An 18625-nucleotide genomic window follows, 5' to 3' on the forward strand; every position below is an offset into this window, starting at 1 on the left:
TTCATATTTGGCAAGCACTGACAACACTTGGGATATTAATTGCTTTCTAGTAATATTATTGCTTTCTAGAAGATCTGGAAAACTTGCATAATAAGCCAGCATTTTGGGTATGGTATACAGAAAGTGTTCTGGAGATGTTTCTGGAGATGCTTTTCAGCCATCCGATAAGGTTTTAAAAATAAAATAAAACATCAAAATGATCAAGCTTTGGTGTCTATAGTTTCAGTGTGATTCAGTGAGTGACTGGCTTTCCAAAGCTGCACTTGCAGGTCCCTTTCTAGCTCACTAATGCAAACTCAGGCGCCTGAATTTACGCATCCAATATTGAAAATTTTGGCCACAGGCTGAAATTTTGGCCAACAAGGCAGATCTGTTGGGAGGTCTCTTGTAAACAGATTTTTTTAAAGCCTTAAATTATTGGATAGACATTGACCCAAATCCAATCCACAACTGCAAATCCAAAGAAACAGCTCAGAGAAAACCAGCAGCGTTATTGGCTTTTAAAGATTTCATTTTCAAGAACTCAAGACCCTTTTATTGACTAATGAAAGGTTGGGTCCCCAAGCCCACAGACTGATTTTGCTTGGAACATATTTTGATCATTTTGGAGTGCTAACAGCCATCTGGCTAAAGAGCCTGGGATAGCATAAATGCACTCTAAACTGCAGTTTCCTCTGACTCCAAACCCTTTCTAAAAGTCAAATAGAACCTGCAGACACGGCAACTCTGAGACACAATTCAAGAGCAGAGAACTCCCTGCTTACTAAACTTGGAGATCTAATTAGACTGCTTTTATCATCTGGCACATCATTAGGTTTAATAACACTACAGATAACAATAGATAAACTAAAATGATACCATTGTCATCTCCTATCTTGTAACAGTAATATCCAACTGTGTCTTCACTTTATTTCTACCCCATACTTCTTACTTATTATGCTATTTTCAGAGAATAGTTAAATGTAATAAAGAGATTTTTTCTTCTGCTGCAAGCACCAGAAATACTAACAAAACAAAAACACAATGAATGAATAATACAAAAGACAAATAAGCACTCTTTCTTCTTTTCACTACTTTTCTACTTTGTTTTAAAGAAAGATGCAGAAGACAAGCAAACAAATCCCAAATAAACTAGCATATTTACAGTTTAGTCTAATGGCTGTTGGGCAGATACTGTTTGCACATACTAGTCTAGTCTTGCCAGCACTGAATACAAATTTACATTGAAAACAGAGAGATCCCTTACAGTTATGGCCTTTATAATGTCAATATTTACCAACAAATTTTACAAAATTGCCACAATTATTTCCTACTCTGACTCTTGACACAACCTGGACATCTCAAAGTTCATTTTATGATGACCAGTGTTTTCATCCTGTTGTCTAATGAGTGATACAGACAAATCCCAATTAACCCTGCAAGCTTGAAAGCAAAAATGATGTCATGCATGAATCAAAAATATTTAAATGAACTAATTCAGGAAATTTCTCTCAAAAATTAAAGCAGCAGTCTTAATGACTGAAAAGTGTCAAGAACTGCATAAAAATATCTCAAGACACATGGGTGGATTCTGCATGGCAGRCCATGACTTTATTTGCTCTAATTGTCAGTAACTTAAATGGGCTCAACGCTGAGATTACAGGACTTGCAGGTTTCTCTTCCTTTAGAGATCTGATCTGTCCCTTTTACTCACTTTGGACACTAGCCACCAGTTGCCTAAAATAAACTTTGCTATCACTCTCTGCAATATTGTATTTCTCAGCTTAGTAGCCTTCATACCAACTGTGGCTATCTAGCAGTGTCAAGAATGTGAAAGTAAGGAACAAAGCCTTTATTGGGCCAATGGGCATGGTGAGAAAAAATCCTTTCTGATCCCTAAACAGGCATTCAAACCTACAGCAGTCTAAAAATTAAGTTCATCTACTATAATGGCAAGGAAGAATGTTCAAGCTACTGAACTGATGAAACATAGCCCATATCCTCCTCTTTCCACTCAGCATACCAAGATTTTTCAGGCTGCAGTATGACAATATATTTTCCTTTAGTAGTTGCTACTCTCCCACCTTCCAGTGCTTATTCCTGCTCCTGTGTCACAGTTCACCACCACTTTTGTGCTGTTAGTGAAAACATTTGTAGGTGGGTGTGCTCTAATCTGTATCACTAAAATAGCCCAAATTAAAAGAAAAAAAAAGAAAAAAAGAAAAAAAGTAGAAATGGCACAGGGAAGGGAAGAACTTCTTTGAAACTGCTTTGCTGTCAAAGGAAGTACACCACTGATTATATGCTCAGTGTAACTTCCTCCCTGTCCTGTGACTTTTCCTTCCAAATTCATAGCTAGACAAGCTTCTCTGCTAGTGAGATTAGAGTACCATACTGTTGCTTGGTGGTGGTGCGTTAGAAAAAAAGTAACTTGTTCTGTGCTAGTTCTCTGTCCTCACATGACCATGTGAACTGCAGCTTATAAACACAAAGCATTACTAATACGTTGCATTTACTCAATATTTGGCAGGCTTAGAATTCTGCAAATTCCAGCAGGCCCATTTCTTCACTTAAAAACTGACTGAAGCTTCTAAGTAGGCCCCTGCCATCCCTAAAAAGGAGGGCCTTCACACCAATGCTGGAAGAATTATCCATACCATATGAGTTACACATAATTATGTTATGTTGGACACAATGTTAAAAATCTTCAGCTTCCAAAACACAAACCTCTATCATATTAGCTAGAAAAACATCTTATGGATGGAATGTAAACATGGAAAAATTTCCAATATAAGGCATCAGTATGGACACACATGTAGGAATTTAATGAAAGCTCTAACTTTAAAAAACAGCTGAATAAAGAAAATACCTTATTCTCAGCTTCTCTCTTTGTAAACACAACAGGTGCCTAGTCTTGAATTCTTAATTGCTTGCTAATGGAAATTTTCCATTGACTCAACTAGGAGCAGGGTTAAGCCCAAAATAAGAAATGTAATGTTATGTCCATCACTGGCTGAAAATCTTTCACGTGGAAARTCTTCTCACCAAACTAATGTTTTTCATTGGAAAATGTAAATTCCAATGAAAAAAATATGTTGGCTTCCTGTGGCAAATTTCTAAATGAAAAATTTCCTTTCACCTTGATATTTCAGCTTTAAAAGCTATTTTGTTTCAGTTCTTCAGCTCAACACAACTGAAATAAATCACTGAATGAACATTTTTTGCATTGAATTAACATTTTAACAGAAAAACATGTCCTTTAAGAAAAATTAACAGAAAAGAAATGGCACTTAAAGTCCTCCTGACAATGTTGTTATTTTATTTCTAAATATCATATTCATAAGAAAATGAATTCCTTTAATACAATATTTACACCACCAAGTGGATTTTTGTTGTAGTTTTAGATTTTCTGTTAAATTTTTCATGAGAAAATTTGTCTTTCAAACAACTCTTATTATATACAGTGGGTTTTTTTGTATGTCTTTAACTTGCTATAGAGAAGGCTTCTGCTTATCACATATCTGCTTTCCTTCCCTGGTTTTTAAGTAAGAGTACCTGCATGTTCATTATTCATAGACCCCTAAGGGTGCTACAGAAAACAGTAAAACTTCTTATTCAGTTTATACAAATAAAGCAGCTGAAGCATAGATAAGTGAGGTGATTCATCTATATTCATCCAGCATTTCAGTTGCAGAATCAGAATATTTAGCACCTGTTCACATACTGCTCTCACCAGGTAATAGATTTCATAATCCTGCATATGCTCTTTATAACTTATTCCATGTGTCTTTCAAGTATTCTTATGTTATAGGCAACAGATATTAACTCCACTGGTCTCAATGTCCTAATTTCTCCAAGTATTCCTATAGGAGTAATATCATTTGTATTAGTAATCTGCTACAAACTATTGGTAGTAGTCAGTAGGTTGTTTGTAGGTAGTTCTTCCAGAGACTTTAAATTTTCCTTCCAATCATTCCATTTTATTAGGCTTTAACAAATTTAAAGAACAATTCCTAGAAACCACTATGTACCTATTCCAAAAAGCTTAGAACAAAATTACATTTTGTAGACAATTCAACTCACTTAGAAACCAAGGAAGTTATAACATAAAACCACATAGAATTAAGGTAAAACACAGGGGAGAAAGAATTGTCCTAAATCAAGAACTGTTAACAGAAAGTTAGCAGGACAATACAGACAGAGTCATGAGACCATATCAGCATCCAATGACAATGAATTCCTTTCTGTCAAGCAAATCCCTGTTCTTAGAGAAGAGCAGAAACTCATCTGGAGAGGTCTATGATAGCAAGACAAGGCAATCACTCTTTTAGTCCAAGTTACCCAACAGTGGCAAATAGGAAGGAGTCCTTTTTCAAGTCTGATGAAATACAATATAATCAGTTGTGGAATGCTTCTAGCTCTAGTGTTCTTGGTAAAACAAATGACTGGTTGATCCTCAACAAATTTTATAAACTTGAGAAAGTGTGCTGAGATTTAATTTAACCCACCCACCAACAAAAGCAGTAACAGAATTAATATACCACAAGGCATGTGTTCAAAGGTGTGTTACTCTGTCAGATTATTGGATGACAGAGGCTGCAGATGTTCATGCAACATATGTTAAACTATAACTGAAATGTTAATATGTTCATAAGAATCCTCACAATAATGCAATTCATTTCTAATATGACAAGGAAATTAGAAAGCAAAGAACAGGAAGGCCCCAAGAGAGTAAGCTTAAAATTTTTCTCTTAGGGTACAGTCTAGAAAAGAAGAAAAAACACATCTCGCATCTCAAGCACTAATTTGTGCTCCTTGCGTGAACAGAATATATGCTAGGAACTTATCAAATACTACATGGTGCACTGAGAAAATGAGGTACAGTCACGAGCAAAAAAAAAATTAGGGAACTTTTAATAAATATTATCATTGTTATATGGAAAACAAAATGATGTTCTGCTGGCAGGAAACAACAAACTATGTTTAGAGAGCAATATTAGCTTGTATCCTCTCTTAATGATTGGAAATATAAGGAGGCATTGCAAATCAAGAGAGACCTTGAGCATACCTTTTATTAGAGGATGTTATTATTAAGCTGGCTGAAACTTGGAATGTAGCATTACTTGTTTGTGACCATCCTCTCCCCCCCCAAAAAAAATGAAAAGAAAAGAAAAAGAAATAAAGCCATATATTCAACATACCTCTGACCCCCTAGGCTTTAAAGTTTCTTCCTCAGAAAATATGATTGGTTTAACCAGGTAAGGTGAGTAGATTTATTCCCCAGCAAGAACCAGAGAATAAATGCAGTCATTTTCAACTTACTTTTCAAAATAAAAATGCGTGTCTTGTCATCCCTATTTTTACTTCTGCAAAAGTTTTAGACTAACCTAAAGCTGCCTTCTAATTCTTCTTGACATATACATATATGGTACGCTTTAAAGTGCATTAGAAAGAAACATCCTCTAAGGTCAGTGAGGCAGGATACAAAATCTTTCATTTCTGATGCTAAGAACTGTTACATAACTTGTATAACTTAGTAGTGTTGCAAAGGTTGTTGCCCCAAGGGATATTCAGATATATAATTACACACCTAAGGAGTAAACCTTGCAAAATACCTTCATCAAACCTACCATGAAATTTTGCCTGTTCAAAGTAATGGCCATAACTTAATAAAATGGTACATTCTAATACTGATTCTCACAAGTCTTTATTATTAACATTACTGAGATTTAAAGCATTTGCATGAATTAACTATCTGCTACATACTGTAGCATTTGTCAAATTTTATGGCAGAGCAAGCTTGATATACTATCTTAACAACACAGCTGCATGAAAAGTCAATGAAAAACATCCTACAATGTGCAGGTACCAACACACACAAACTATTAATTTCTGAAATATTGCTATAAAAATTGCATTTCTGTTTTTAAACTAACCTACAAATCCCAATTAAGTGAGTAATAAAGACACTATAATGAATTTTTTCTAGCTTGGCAAATCATACCATAACTTATGTGTACACTGAATGCTGACCAAATTAATTAAAAGTGATGATCACAAATTTCTTGGGGTTTCTATTGACTATTAACAGGCTTTAAATAAATGCCTATGAGATTTAGGAACAAAAGTTGTTTCTGAAACTTCCCTCCAAGTTTTTAATAAACTTAATGAGAAGGGGAAACTCTAAAAATCTCTAGAAACCTGAGTATTTTTCACTTGCAAATGCCGAATCACTGAAAACACACACAGTTCTGCTGTTGCAAATGTTTTTTGGTTATAACTAACTAGTTCCCTTTATTTCCAATGAACATAATATTCACACTGCATTTATTATTTACCTCTACAGCCCACATCCCTCATCATAGACATTCAGCCCTCAGATTCACAATTTTTTGCTGTGTTGATGCCAATTCTCCTGCCTTAAACCTGCTGGCAGCTCTGTGTCCCCCCGCACACAGGAAGTCAGGATGAAATGAGAGCTGTAACCCAACATCACTCCATAAAACAACCTAACTCCTTCACTGGACCACACAGAGCTTTTCCTTGGGGACTAAAATCCAGTGATCCATGGAAATGTTCAGTGTAGCCCACTATTTCTCTCGTTCTATTTATTGTTAAAGAATGCAAGTAATTAAAACRTATATATTATGCTGGGAGTTAGAAAGGAAAGCAGTCTTCTAAAATTACAGATTTTATTATTTTAAAATCTATGTTGATAAAGCTAAGTATGTGCAAACAACCAGGGAAGAAATAAGCACTTATGCCAACTAGTCCTTTTCTCCTCATGTTTTTAAGTGAATGCATTGCTATAACACAGCTTTTTCATTTTTTAATGAGAATTAACTAACAGCAACTTTCCTTTAAAGGAAACTAATAGAATATTTAGGCCATAAGAAAAGGACTTATATTTCAAAGAGATGGTTGGTGAGCAGTAAAGCAGAAATGCAGGCCTTGATTCATTGATGTAGTCACATTTCCAACAAATACCTATTTGATAAGGCCATTTCCTCACTTACAGTCATGACACAGTACAGAAAATTTCCCCTATGAGTCACTGACTTACATTAGTATTCATTATTTTACCTGTAATAAACATGCAATGTCTGGATTTCTTCTTCTAGTTTTTTGCATTGTTGAAGAACAGCCTCTTTTTCTTGTTGCAAGTTTATCAATTCTGCCTGCAAAATGATAGACAATGATTTATTCAGATCACCTGTATTGCTTTGAAAACATTGTAACAATCTTCTTCGTGTTCATTTCAGCCATGCTATAGTGTAATACTGTTTTGCAATACTGCCTATTTAACTCTTATGAAAAAATCCTTTCTTGTTATAGTATTGTAACTGTTTTTTTTTCTCCAGCAGGATAATGCTTTGTACAGTTTCCCTCACATGTACAGTAAACTTTTTGAGTGGCAAAGGTTAGATTTCTTCTTCAGTTTAGCCAAGTGTTTGTCAACAAATACATTTCATATTTATTTAATGATCCTAGTGCAAGCTGTTGACCAACACACTCTAGAGAGCTAAGCAAAGCACTCAACCACAAACTGCTGATCTGGAGCTCGTCATCTGCATGTGGTGCTCACGCTGTTCATGTGCAGCTCCTGTCCTGGAGCTACATGATGTTGTCAGCTGCATTGCCTGAGGGCTATCTTGAGTTGTGGTAGGAAAGAAGCCAGCAGTGGCTGCTGAGACAGGCATCACTAGATCGCTCTGGGATTTGGGTGCATTCTCATCCTGGATCTGCCTTATAACGGTGTGAGGGAATCCCCGAAAAATTGTTGCCTTCTCCTACCTGTGAACTGTCCCAGATGTTCCCCCTCCCTGTATTTATTCACGTTATGCTGTGAATGGCTTGTGACTCATAACCATTATGGAAATTGCTGTGTGTGGCTAGTAAGGTCAGGAAGGTAGCTAGCCCTGACATGGCATTATGGTTAAAGAGGAGGTAGAAGAAATAAGCACTCATGTATATTTAGTATGGCTCTATAGCTTAATCACTACTAATTTTAAAATGTCCACTGCAGGACTCCATTGAGGGCCCAGGTACCATATTAATTATTTTATAATCAGAGGATGATTAATTGTTGTAACAACAAATAAGACTGGGCTTGCAGAGCAATTCTCTGACACATGAGCCCGAGTATTGGGCTGGTTTCCTATCATTCCAGTGTTTTTAATTCATGGTGTAAGTTATTAATGTTACAAATTGTAGAGCTCCAAACCAAGAGCTACATGTGTGAGAAATGCTGACTGTGAATTCTGCCAACTGTTCAGGACAGTGCTGCAGAAAAGTTTCTTGGTAAATTAAAGGCTTGTTATATGAGCTGGGAATACATGAAGTGAAAGGCATAGAGTTCAGCTCCTAGCTCTGCCAGACTCACTATATAATCATGAACAACTCACTCTCTGTGCCTCAAAATCTCTCGCCTAAAACAGGGCTCAACACGTGCTTTTGTTTCCTGTTTGTCTGTTAAGACTATAAGTCTTCCAGACAGGTGTTTTACTGTTTATTGTCAACTCCCAGTCATCTATGAGCAACTTATCCTGCTGGTTGATCAGTCATGTCCTGGTTTGCACTGTACTGCTCAGTTTGTCATGTTGTACCCAGGGCTTTGCATTATCGGGGTACAAGACCCACCACTGTAATTGCTCCTCTAACACATTTATAAGATTTTTTAACAGTAATTTCTTTTGAGAATAAAAACAAACTATTGTACTATAGTGAGCTTTAAAAGCAAAAAGTGTTAATGTTTAACCTCCAAGTGACAGTGGTTTAGACCTTCTAAAACTGAAAACAATGTACTGGAAGCTGGCAAGCCCTAACTCCTGTCAGTAAGAGGTTAAAATCCTCTGCAGGTGAGCCACTCGCCTGGTGCTGCTTACTGCCTTGCAAGCAGAACTCATGGAACACAAGAATGTTAGCCAAACCAAGCTATTTTCTATAATTATACTGTACTGTAGGTGAAACAACATTCTTAAAAATTGGAAAAACATGCTTGAATCAAAGTAGGTGGTTTGTTCTAGAGGCCAATAATTAACATCCTTGCCAATTTTCAGTGTACTGTGAAGTGTGATTGAAATGGTAGACTGGAAGGAAATGTTTGCAGCAGACACACCTACTCACAGAGAGATTAACGGCTAGTCTCTTTGGAGAACTATCATAAAAAAATACACCTAATGTTCCACTTGCTTTTCAGGACAAAAGTCATAAGGAACGAGAGTCTGAGACTCTTATTTATGTCAGTTTTTCGGTAGGAAAAACTGCACTGATTTGACTGGGTTTGCATCTGATTTACACCAGTAAAAATGACAGTAGAATCAGGTGCTTTGGATTAAAATACAAAACAAAAAACAGCTACAAAAACCCAAGGGGAAAAAAAAAGGAAGCATTTGTTAGCCTCCTGAGTAGCTGCAGGTAATGGGGAGCTGTGTGAGACCAACAAAAATTCCAGCATAGGAATTTATGTGCACAGTATGCAACCATGCAACAGAAGGACCCATCATACAGGGGCCTGAACACTGATAAGTGCAGCTATGACTCAAATATCCTCACAAATGAAAGATGCCTTTCTTCACTAGAAGGAAAGCAGAACTTTGCCCATCGTAAAGTTAAACTGCTAAATAAAATAACAATTCCTGTACTATTATAAAACAGTTGGAAGACTCCTATAATGTATATTGAAATCCATCCACAGTGCACATGGCAATAATTCCAAATGAGCTCACCTCTAGTAATAACAATAGCTGCTTAGGAACTTTTTGACAAAATATTATTTCTTTGGAAAATGTCAGGATGTAGAAATCAGAACTTTTCACAAAAATGCATGAGGTTTGATTAAATTTTTCTGGAGGATACGGCAAATAAAGAACAACAATAAGAATTACACTCAGGTTGCTCTGGTGGAGGTTTTCTCTAAATCGACAATTCAGTGGTGAGTCAGTCCTTTGGTATATGGGTCACCCTTGGTGAAGTTCCTGTTTAACCCTGAAAGGGTATTCTATCATTGCAATGTGGTGGTCTCTTTCTCACAATTTTGTTTTGACCACAAGTTCTAATGCCCTCTCACTCATTTTTATGTGGATGGATGTCACCTGCCCCCCCCCAATTTTTTGTAAGAGAATTCTTTCCACACTTCTCCCAAGAAACCTTATGAGAGTTTGCACTGTAGSATATTTGTAGAAAATCTAAGTTTTCTAATTAAATTAAATCCAAAAGCTAATTGCTACATATCAAAGTTAAAATAACCAGATCTTGAATAAGAAATCTCATTACTGATCCTTTTGCTGTTATTTTTGTTTCAAAATATTTAAATACACAATGCTATGTCTTTAATAGTCCCATAGGCTGGAAAAATACAAGACTTAAGAAAAACAGAGGGCAAAACTGGCATTTATCCTTTCCTAATTAATCCAGGGTCAAATATGATTACCCTCACCTCTAATTAAACTCAAAGAGGTATGAACACACAGCACCCTATCCTGGCAGGTGCCCTACAGGTAAGAGATGACTTTTACAATGCTTTTAAATAGTCAACAGAAGGAAAAATGTTCAATGAATTAGAATAACAAAGCTTAATAGCTTTATTCTCTTACTGATATTTTTTCTTTCTCATGCATTTACAGAGATCACATACATTTCCACCTATTCCTTCCTTAGGTAGGCTAAATAAACACAATCTTTTCTTTTACCTCTCAATAAGTAGGCACTCCATTCTCCTGATCAGTCCAAAAATCTGTCTGACTGGTGCTCTGGTAGCAGTACGTCCTTATCTCCAGTGGAAACATCTTACCTGATACATTTTTGCATTTCTTCTGCCCAAGGTCACCTTTGGATGTCCGTCTATTCTCCTGTCCACTGATACTATCCAGCTCACAGAAGTTTTTCTTACTCATCCTTAAATGTGTGACTTTGTATTTGGTACCACTGAATTTCACCCCACTGCTTTTATTCTTCCAATACTTCATGTCATTCCAATCTCTCTGCAGGATACCTTGAACTTAATTTGTATTGCTAATACCTCCCAGCTCCATGTCATCAATCAATTTCATTAGTACACTGCTGATCTTTAAGTCAAGATTCTCAATGAGAACATTAAAGAAACATGGTCCAACACCAACTGGTGAGAAATTGGAGAGAAATTCCACTAATAAAATTCTTGGACCCTAACGCTTCTCCTTTCCAACATGTTTGTTGTTGCCTCCCTGCTAACTAGTTCCCTACTTGTCTTTGACTAATCTCTCATCTTCTTCGTGGGTACGTGATATTCTGCAGACAGATATGAGCTCAAACCACCCATCCTTCCAAATGACAGATGCTAGGTGAACACAGTTAACAGCAAGAAGCATTTCCTAGATCAAACTTGTGTCTGCTTGTAAAATAACATATGCATATTCCATTATAATTAATTCTTTTCATGTGGCACCATATCAGAAGCTTTATTTATGTGTCATCTTACATATAACTAATTTCCTCGTCTAAAAAAAAAGTTATGATATCAAAGAATTCTTGCATGATCTCGYTTGGGTGAAAATCATAGTTCAACCCACTGTCGATGGATCCAGGCTTTAAATATATTTTCTTTCCGGATTTACTCTAAAGCCTCACAATAACGACTAACTGGTCTACAATTAGCAAGATTACATTTTTTTGTCTTTCTAAATATAGGTATGGCCTCTGCTAACTCCTTGTCATACTACACCATCCACAACTTCATAGGATTTATTAAAGATCTTCACTACTATTCCTGCAATTTCAGATACCAGTTCTTTCAGAATCTTGGAACGGAGACCATCCAGTGTCCCAGTTTGAGCATAATAACCTACTGAACAGCTATGATGTATTCCATTTCCATACTTGCACTTTTCTTAACTCCTGTCTTTATAGTTGACATCACCATTATTACCCAATGCTGAGAGAAAAAAAAAAACCCACAGAGTTTCAGACCTAATCCGGATTACCCTTGATCTCTATGCCATTCTCAGAAGAGTGGCACATTTCCTCTTTCCTTGTTCTCATTTCAGGCATTACACTATTGCTTGTTCTAATTTCCTTTCAAAGGGCCAACTTATCTTGAATTCTGGCAATGTTCATTTGTCCATATATTTTCTGTTTTCTAAAACATAACTTTCTTGGTTAATGAGTACTTTTCTTGTAGAAGCTCATTTTGTTCTTTTTGAGATTATAATTCACCCAGTTAGAACTGACACTCTGACCAGCTTATTCGAGGATATTTGTTAATGTGTGGGTATTCCTTAACTCAGAAATAGCTGCTACTAACAGCTTTCTTTCCACTGATCCAGGATTTCCTATGGATTAGACAGAGGCTGGATAAGAAGTGTGGAGAGTCTCAAAGGTTATTTCTGCACTTTATGGACTCAATGGTTTACACACAGTAAAGCTGTAGGATGGGGAAAGATGGCAATAAGATATCTTTCCACTCCTTCAGTCCTGTGTTATCTGGGGACTGAAATGGAATCTAGCTGCAAATGGCCAGCTAAGAATTGCCTCACATTAGGGATATGTTTCTGATGATATTAGTATGCTAGCTTGACAGTAAGAGGCCAGGTATCTTCTTGGGGCAGCAGGAGATTGGGAGGAGGAGCAAATTTTTTTCATTCTGAATTGGAATGAAAGCATGAAATCTAAAGTAAGATTAAAAAATTGCTGAAAAAAAGGTTTTAAAACCATTAAAAATATTTTCATTTTACACTATTTTGTGCTTTCATATTTTACGTATCATGTCAATAACTGCAGTACGTACTGCACGATAGATTAGGTCATGTTGTGGAATGTTATGGCATACAACTTTCACCATTCTGTTATTTTTATATTAGCAGCTGCTACTTATTACAGATTACAACACCTCATCTTATTTTCTAGATCAAAGTATCAACATATCAAACTGTTCCACAACAAGAGAAGCAGGTGACACTTTGATCTAGAAAAGAAGATAAGCACTTGTCTTACTAATTAGAGGATCAGAGGTTTTCAGTAACAAGAAAAAGACTCCAGCTAACACAATGGCACTGAAAATGCCTAGTTCTCTAATAACATGCCAAGTTATCACCTTGTTTTTTTTTTTTAAATCAAAGTGTTAACGTGTCAAACTCATTACAATACAAACAGGGGACAGTTTGACCTAAAAAATTAGATAAAATGTTTCAATCTGTGTTCAAGTAGCAGCTGCCCCTGATGATTTGAAAATATAAAGTAAAAGTGTGTTATATAAATTATTGACACATCATCAAATATATAACCAACAGTAATAAATCCAAACTTGAAAAATAAAATTAAACTTCATTTTGAAATGTAGTTTCAATTTTTTGGAAAATAACACTTCTGAGAAATAATCTTGAGATGAAAACGTTTGGAATGTTAACTGAAATCATTAGAAAATCATGAAATGTTTGGTTTCTCAACACATCATTTTCTAATGGAAATAGTTTTGACTAAAACTATTTTAACTTTCAGTAAAACAAGCAACTGTATTTCTGAGTCCTGATGGATCTGTGTTGCTGTGGAGGATCAATACAACTAGAAAACTACTCAGAAGAATCAATGAGCTTTTTCTGTGTGTGAATTTCAGGGTAACAGTGGTGGTGGTGGTGGTGGTGGTAACTGTAATAGCCTTTAAGCTACAGCTTCCCCCAACAGACTGCCACAACCACACCCAGGCTGACATTCCCTCTGGGCACAAAGGAAAGGGATCTCAACAGCAAACATGACCTTTATGAGTTTCTATCTGGATCAAACAATTAACCATAATACGATTTTACTCTATAATCTAATACTATTGTCAGTCAAAATAAATACCAGTTAATGAAACTTTTTTTTTAAATAAAAAACATTGTTTCACAGAACAATAATGCCTTGTGAAGATACATTGGTTCAGATGGAAATATTTCCGAGAAATCCCAGGCAGACTTTCTGACAAAAAAAGAGAACTGTTCTCCAGCCATGTGATTAGGGTATTCCTTTTGGATGCAGAAAACTAATGTGGAGTTCCAGTTTCCTGCATTAACTCACTTTGGATATGGCAGATTCCAGCCAGTGAGGAATACTTCCCTGCTCTAAATCCAAGTGAATTGCCTACATTTCTGGTGACTGCCATAATCATTGGTCTGCATCCTCTCTCTCTAACTGGCAGAAGTAATGTTTAACTAAACTGTTAAATATGTGAAAACAGGTCCAGAAGAGGCAGCATGGGAAAGGAGACTAACTCCACAGCCCAGTCATCAGAAATTTGAGGGTGCTCAATTTGGATCAAGGAACTGAATCTAGGGGATTCACATATATGATGCGAGTACACTGGCTTTTTAGCAATTTTAGGTGCACCTTTTTCCTGATATTTCCTTAATGCTTTCTCCTTAAATTAAATGAATTAAAAAATGCTAACCCCCCCTTTTTTTCCAAAACAGAATTATCATTTTCCAGAAGTGCTGTACTGCAAGTCTACTTAATGCCACCCTCCCCAACTCAGTCTTTATACTGTTGCTAATTTAATATACTTTTGGAGCTTTACAGAAGACTTGTAAAAAATATCACTAGCTGGAGTCCAGATTCTGTCTTGATCACAAGGTCATAAATGACAAATCACACACTAAGAATACATGATCATACCATATGAATATTACTTGTATGGTCATTCATTGCTGAGCAGTCCTGTTTGAAATGACAGCAATAGGCCACCACAAACATTATCCAGATTGTGCAGTCAGTGGGGGGAAGACCAAACAGCTTTTCACAGCTCTAACAAAGGAAAATGAAAGGATTTGATAGCATTTTTTTCCTAGATGGGCACATCTGATTCATTTTATTATGATAAGAGAAAACTGAATATGTTTTAATTAGTTCAAAGAAATACCATTTGGACCATTATGTCTGAGATGTGAATGCCTCAGTCTTTGCACTGCATGGTCACAGCACACTGGGAAGTGCACTGTACCAACACTCTCTGGCAAACAGTTTACTCTTTCACCTAATGACATGCCCACATTAGCCCATACTACAGACAATTTCAGTCCATTATCACATTATGCAAGAAAATGTCTATATGAAATGCTCACAATATTTTCAACAAGAATTAGCTTAAGAATTTGCTTATCTAACCTTACATATATTGTTGATATAAACTTTCCTAAGCATCTGCAGTATTATTTTGTAATATTCTACACTTGTTCCAGGAAATACATGAAATATTGAAAATGCAGAAAAAAATTAGCTATCCAAAGTACAATCCAAGCCATCTGTCAAATGTGTGGGTATAATACATGGAACTGTTCAAATGTAAATAATGATTTAAATCACAGAGTGAGAAAGATTAATTTGAAATTCTTTCTCTGTGAGGTTGACCAAAAATTTCAATTGACTTCACAGAGTCAAGATTTCATTTATGGCTTCTATTCATTTAAGTACATAGTTTTTTTTTTTAAAAAGAAGAAAAAAAAAAAAGAAAACCCAGAGATGCCATCACAGATAATCTGCTCTGTGGATATGGGTAACTACCTAAGGAAACCAGACAGCTTATTTCAGGAAGAATACAACCATTGTGACAACAAAAACACTCTTGAATAATTTCAAGGATGATAGCTCCAAAATACAGATTCATAACCAGATTGGACTTTGCAAGTAAGTAATGTCATGTGCAGAGATGCTTACTTTTTAGTAGGAAGGATTTTGTTAAGAAAAACACCTGGAGGTAATTCTTTAAAATAACAAGTAGTTAGGTCTCCATATACAGACAAATAGTTACTTATCTCAATGCTAAATTGTGATACATACTGTGAAAAGAAAATCAAAAGAAAACAACAACCAAAAAGATTTCATCGTAATAGCAAAGCAAAAGCCATTTACCACAGTTATTTTTGCATGGTAACTATGGCTTTAGAAACTGTACAATAAACATAGCATTTTAAAATAACAAAGATGAGTGAATCTTTTCCCTTCTCAGATTAAGGAATGCTTAGAGCTGTGGACATGTGGAAAGGGCATATTTCTCTATGTTCTGTAATTCAGGCTTGGCTTTGGTGACATCACATTTGTTTCTATAATGATCTAAAAATCACTTGGGAAAAAAACAGTTTCAAAGAAAAAATGGAAATACATCAGCAATACAGAGAAACTGGTCTTATTTGAAGGGAAATTTAATAGAGGAAGTCAAGATGGAAATGACAGTACTGGCTGAAGTAAGCTGCATAGCCTGGAAGCAGCCTTCCAAGTTGTGTTTGAGGCCTACTGGCAGATTACTATGGGAAAGTTTTAAATGTCAGTACCCATGATAAACCTGTTGCCCATATAAATGACTTTAGCCACTATGATATCAAATCAATATCTGCTACAAACAGTAAATCATCAGCACAGAATGCAAAAGGTAGTGTTGTAATGTTGTCTCAGAAGCTTTACAATAACAAAGACCCTATTCAATGAAAAGAACATTCCCCTCAGTCCCAGAAGCACCCTATCCAGTTCAGGGCTGAAGTGAGCTGGCAGAGGAACAGAAGAAAGTTCATATTAGAGTTAGACATGTGGGTTTTTTTTCTGTGCTACAGACAGAAACAGTGTGTACTTTCAAGACTCCCAGTTTGGTATGTTTTCAGGCTCTAAGAGCCCCAAAACTGTCCACAGCAGCCACCCCTTTGCTACTAATGAGAACAGGCCAGAAACCTCTCTTTGGCCTTGAGGCCAACTGGCATGAGCTGGCTTGTGTTCACACGTCAAAAAAACTCTTTTCCCTCCATTCCTAACAGAAAGGGCTGGTAATATCCACACTGTCTAATGGAAATATTCCCTGCTACACAGTATCTTCCGCAGGCGCTACCTGGGAGAGTGTGTTAAAACTACACCAGGGAGCATGCTAATAAAAAGCATAGATGATTACATTCCAGTGTGCAAACCTCTGCCCTGATTCTATTTTATTTACTAATGTAGATATAGCTAGTTGGTCTTGTCAGCTAATAGGGCCTTAATAAACCTGACCAAGTTTGATAAACTCATAAGATAGGTCAGGTTTGACTGACAATTTGCTTCTCTCTCTCTCTCCCCCAATAAGCAGGTGAGGCACTTCTGACTGTTGAGCAGATCTCACCTGCAGTTCCACTCCAAAGCTCCAGGAGTAATTCTTGCTCTGGATTAACCTTCTAACCTTACCTCACTATCCAACCTCTATTGCAGACTCCACCTTATGGCAAAGTCCTTCACTTTGACCTATGACCAGATAGTGACCATGCCCTTCCCTTGCCATTTAGACTTGGTTATCCTCTGGCTTCTCTGTTATGACAAATTCACTTACTACAGTTCCTCACTCCTCATTTCAGCATGGTACCAGTCCCTTAGTCCAGCTGAGACACCCTGACAATATTTCACAGATGTTTTTTTCTGTAAGAAAACACATACATTGAAATTATTCATGCCTCATAAAAGTGGTAGAAAAAAACACCCAAGGTAATAATTTGAGCAAAAAAAGCAGTTAACATCTTACACTTCAAAGCTTACAACTGACACTAAGTGACAATATACTCCAAATTGTAACCTTTCATGCAAAGAGACAGAACCACTGTTGCCACTTGACAGACAGTACTTGTGCAGAAGGCAGCAGCGTCAGAATCCGATTTTCATACAAAAACTATGAGTCTTTCATAAAGGCCATGATTCTGCATAAGATTTTAAAAATGAGGTGTTGAATGAGTTGAAATGACTTTACTGTGACTGCTCCTGTCCATAACTCATGTAATATTTGGAACAAAAGGCAGAGAAGAGCTTGAGTTATTGTTTACTTATGTGTCTTAATCTTACGGAAAATGAATTACTTGAAGGTATACACACTCAAATTTATGTGACATTTTCATACACATATAAACTCAGAATCAAAGCATTCCGGTCAACAGTAATTGTCATACTTCAAAAAAGAATAAATCATCATTGAATAAATGTATCTGTTAACAGGAAAATGAGGAATAAGAAAGAATCAGTGTGTATATTGATGTGTCCAGACATTGAAGTACCAAGATGTTCTCTAAGCGACTTTGAATCTGGCGAGTCTATTAATGTTTTTTTCCCTTTGATATCTGAAGTTCTTATTAGATTACTGAGCAGAACAATTTGGGCTCATTCCCCGGCTGGATTAATTTTGTTGCCTGATGCTGTTCGGAAAAAGACAAAGGTGGGTGCCTGTTCCTGGGGCTGGCTGTGGGCTGCATTACCTTGAGTCACTTGTGCAACTGGGGTGACTGTGAATTTCTGAGACACTGAACAAGCTACTATCACATCTCCTGTGATGAGAGAATCTTCAACAGACAATTTAAAACAGCTTCAGGCTCTCTCTGTGCCATACTAGATGTGCAAAATACCCCTCTCATACAGAGACTGAGTAGGCCCCAGTTTTGATCATACTTATATGCAGAACAGCTCCCTGAGTCTCTTTTTCCAAATTCTTACCGCAGTGTTTCCCACCAAAGTAAACCTCTGGCTAGGGATTTCAAATTAAAGTATGAGAAGTGAACAGAGGTGTATCTGAAAACATACATTTAAACCTTTATACATCTGTTTGCTGGAAAAAATACTAGAGAGGATTCTACAGACAACACTTTCCTATAGAATCAGCAGGGGACAAATGCCTCCACAGGTTGTTATAGACTCTGTACTTTGG

General features: G+C 36.5%; 1 protein-coding gene across 2 annotated transcripts in view; it reads right to left on the minus strand.

The window, feature by feature from the left end:
- Positions 1-18625, minus strand: part of MIPOL1 (mirror-image polydactyly 1) — a 187416-nt gene that overhangs the window by 35144 nt on the left and 133647 nt on the right. For both annotated transcript variants that reach the window (XM_026090883.1, XM_026090884.1), the window contains exon 12: positions 7063-7157. In XM_026090883.1, the coding sequence (XP_025946668.1) occupies positions 7063-7157 (95 nt within the window). The remainder of the gene's footprint in view (positions 1-7062; positions 7158-18625) is intronic.

Source organism: Apteryx rowi, unplaced genomic scaffold (genome assembly GCF_003343035.1).
Source record: "Apteryx rowi isolate R43461 unplaced genomic scaffold, aptRow1 scaffold_88, whole genome shotgun sequence".
NCBI classification, from domain to species: domain Eukaryota; kingdom Metazoa; phylum Chordata; class Aves; order Apterygiformes; family Apterygidae; genus Apteryx; species Apteryx rowi.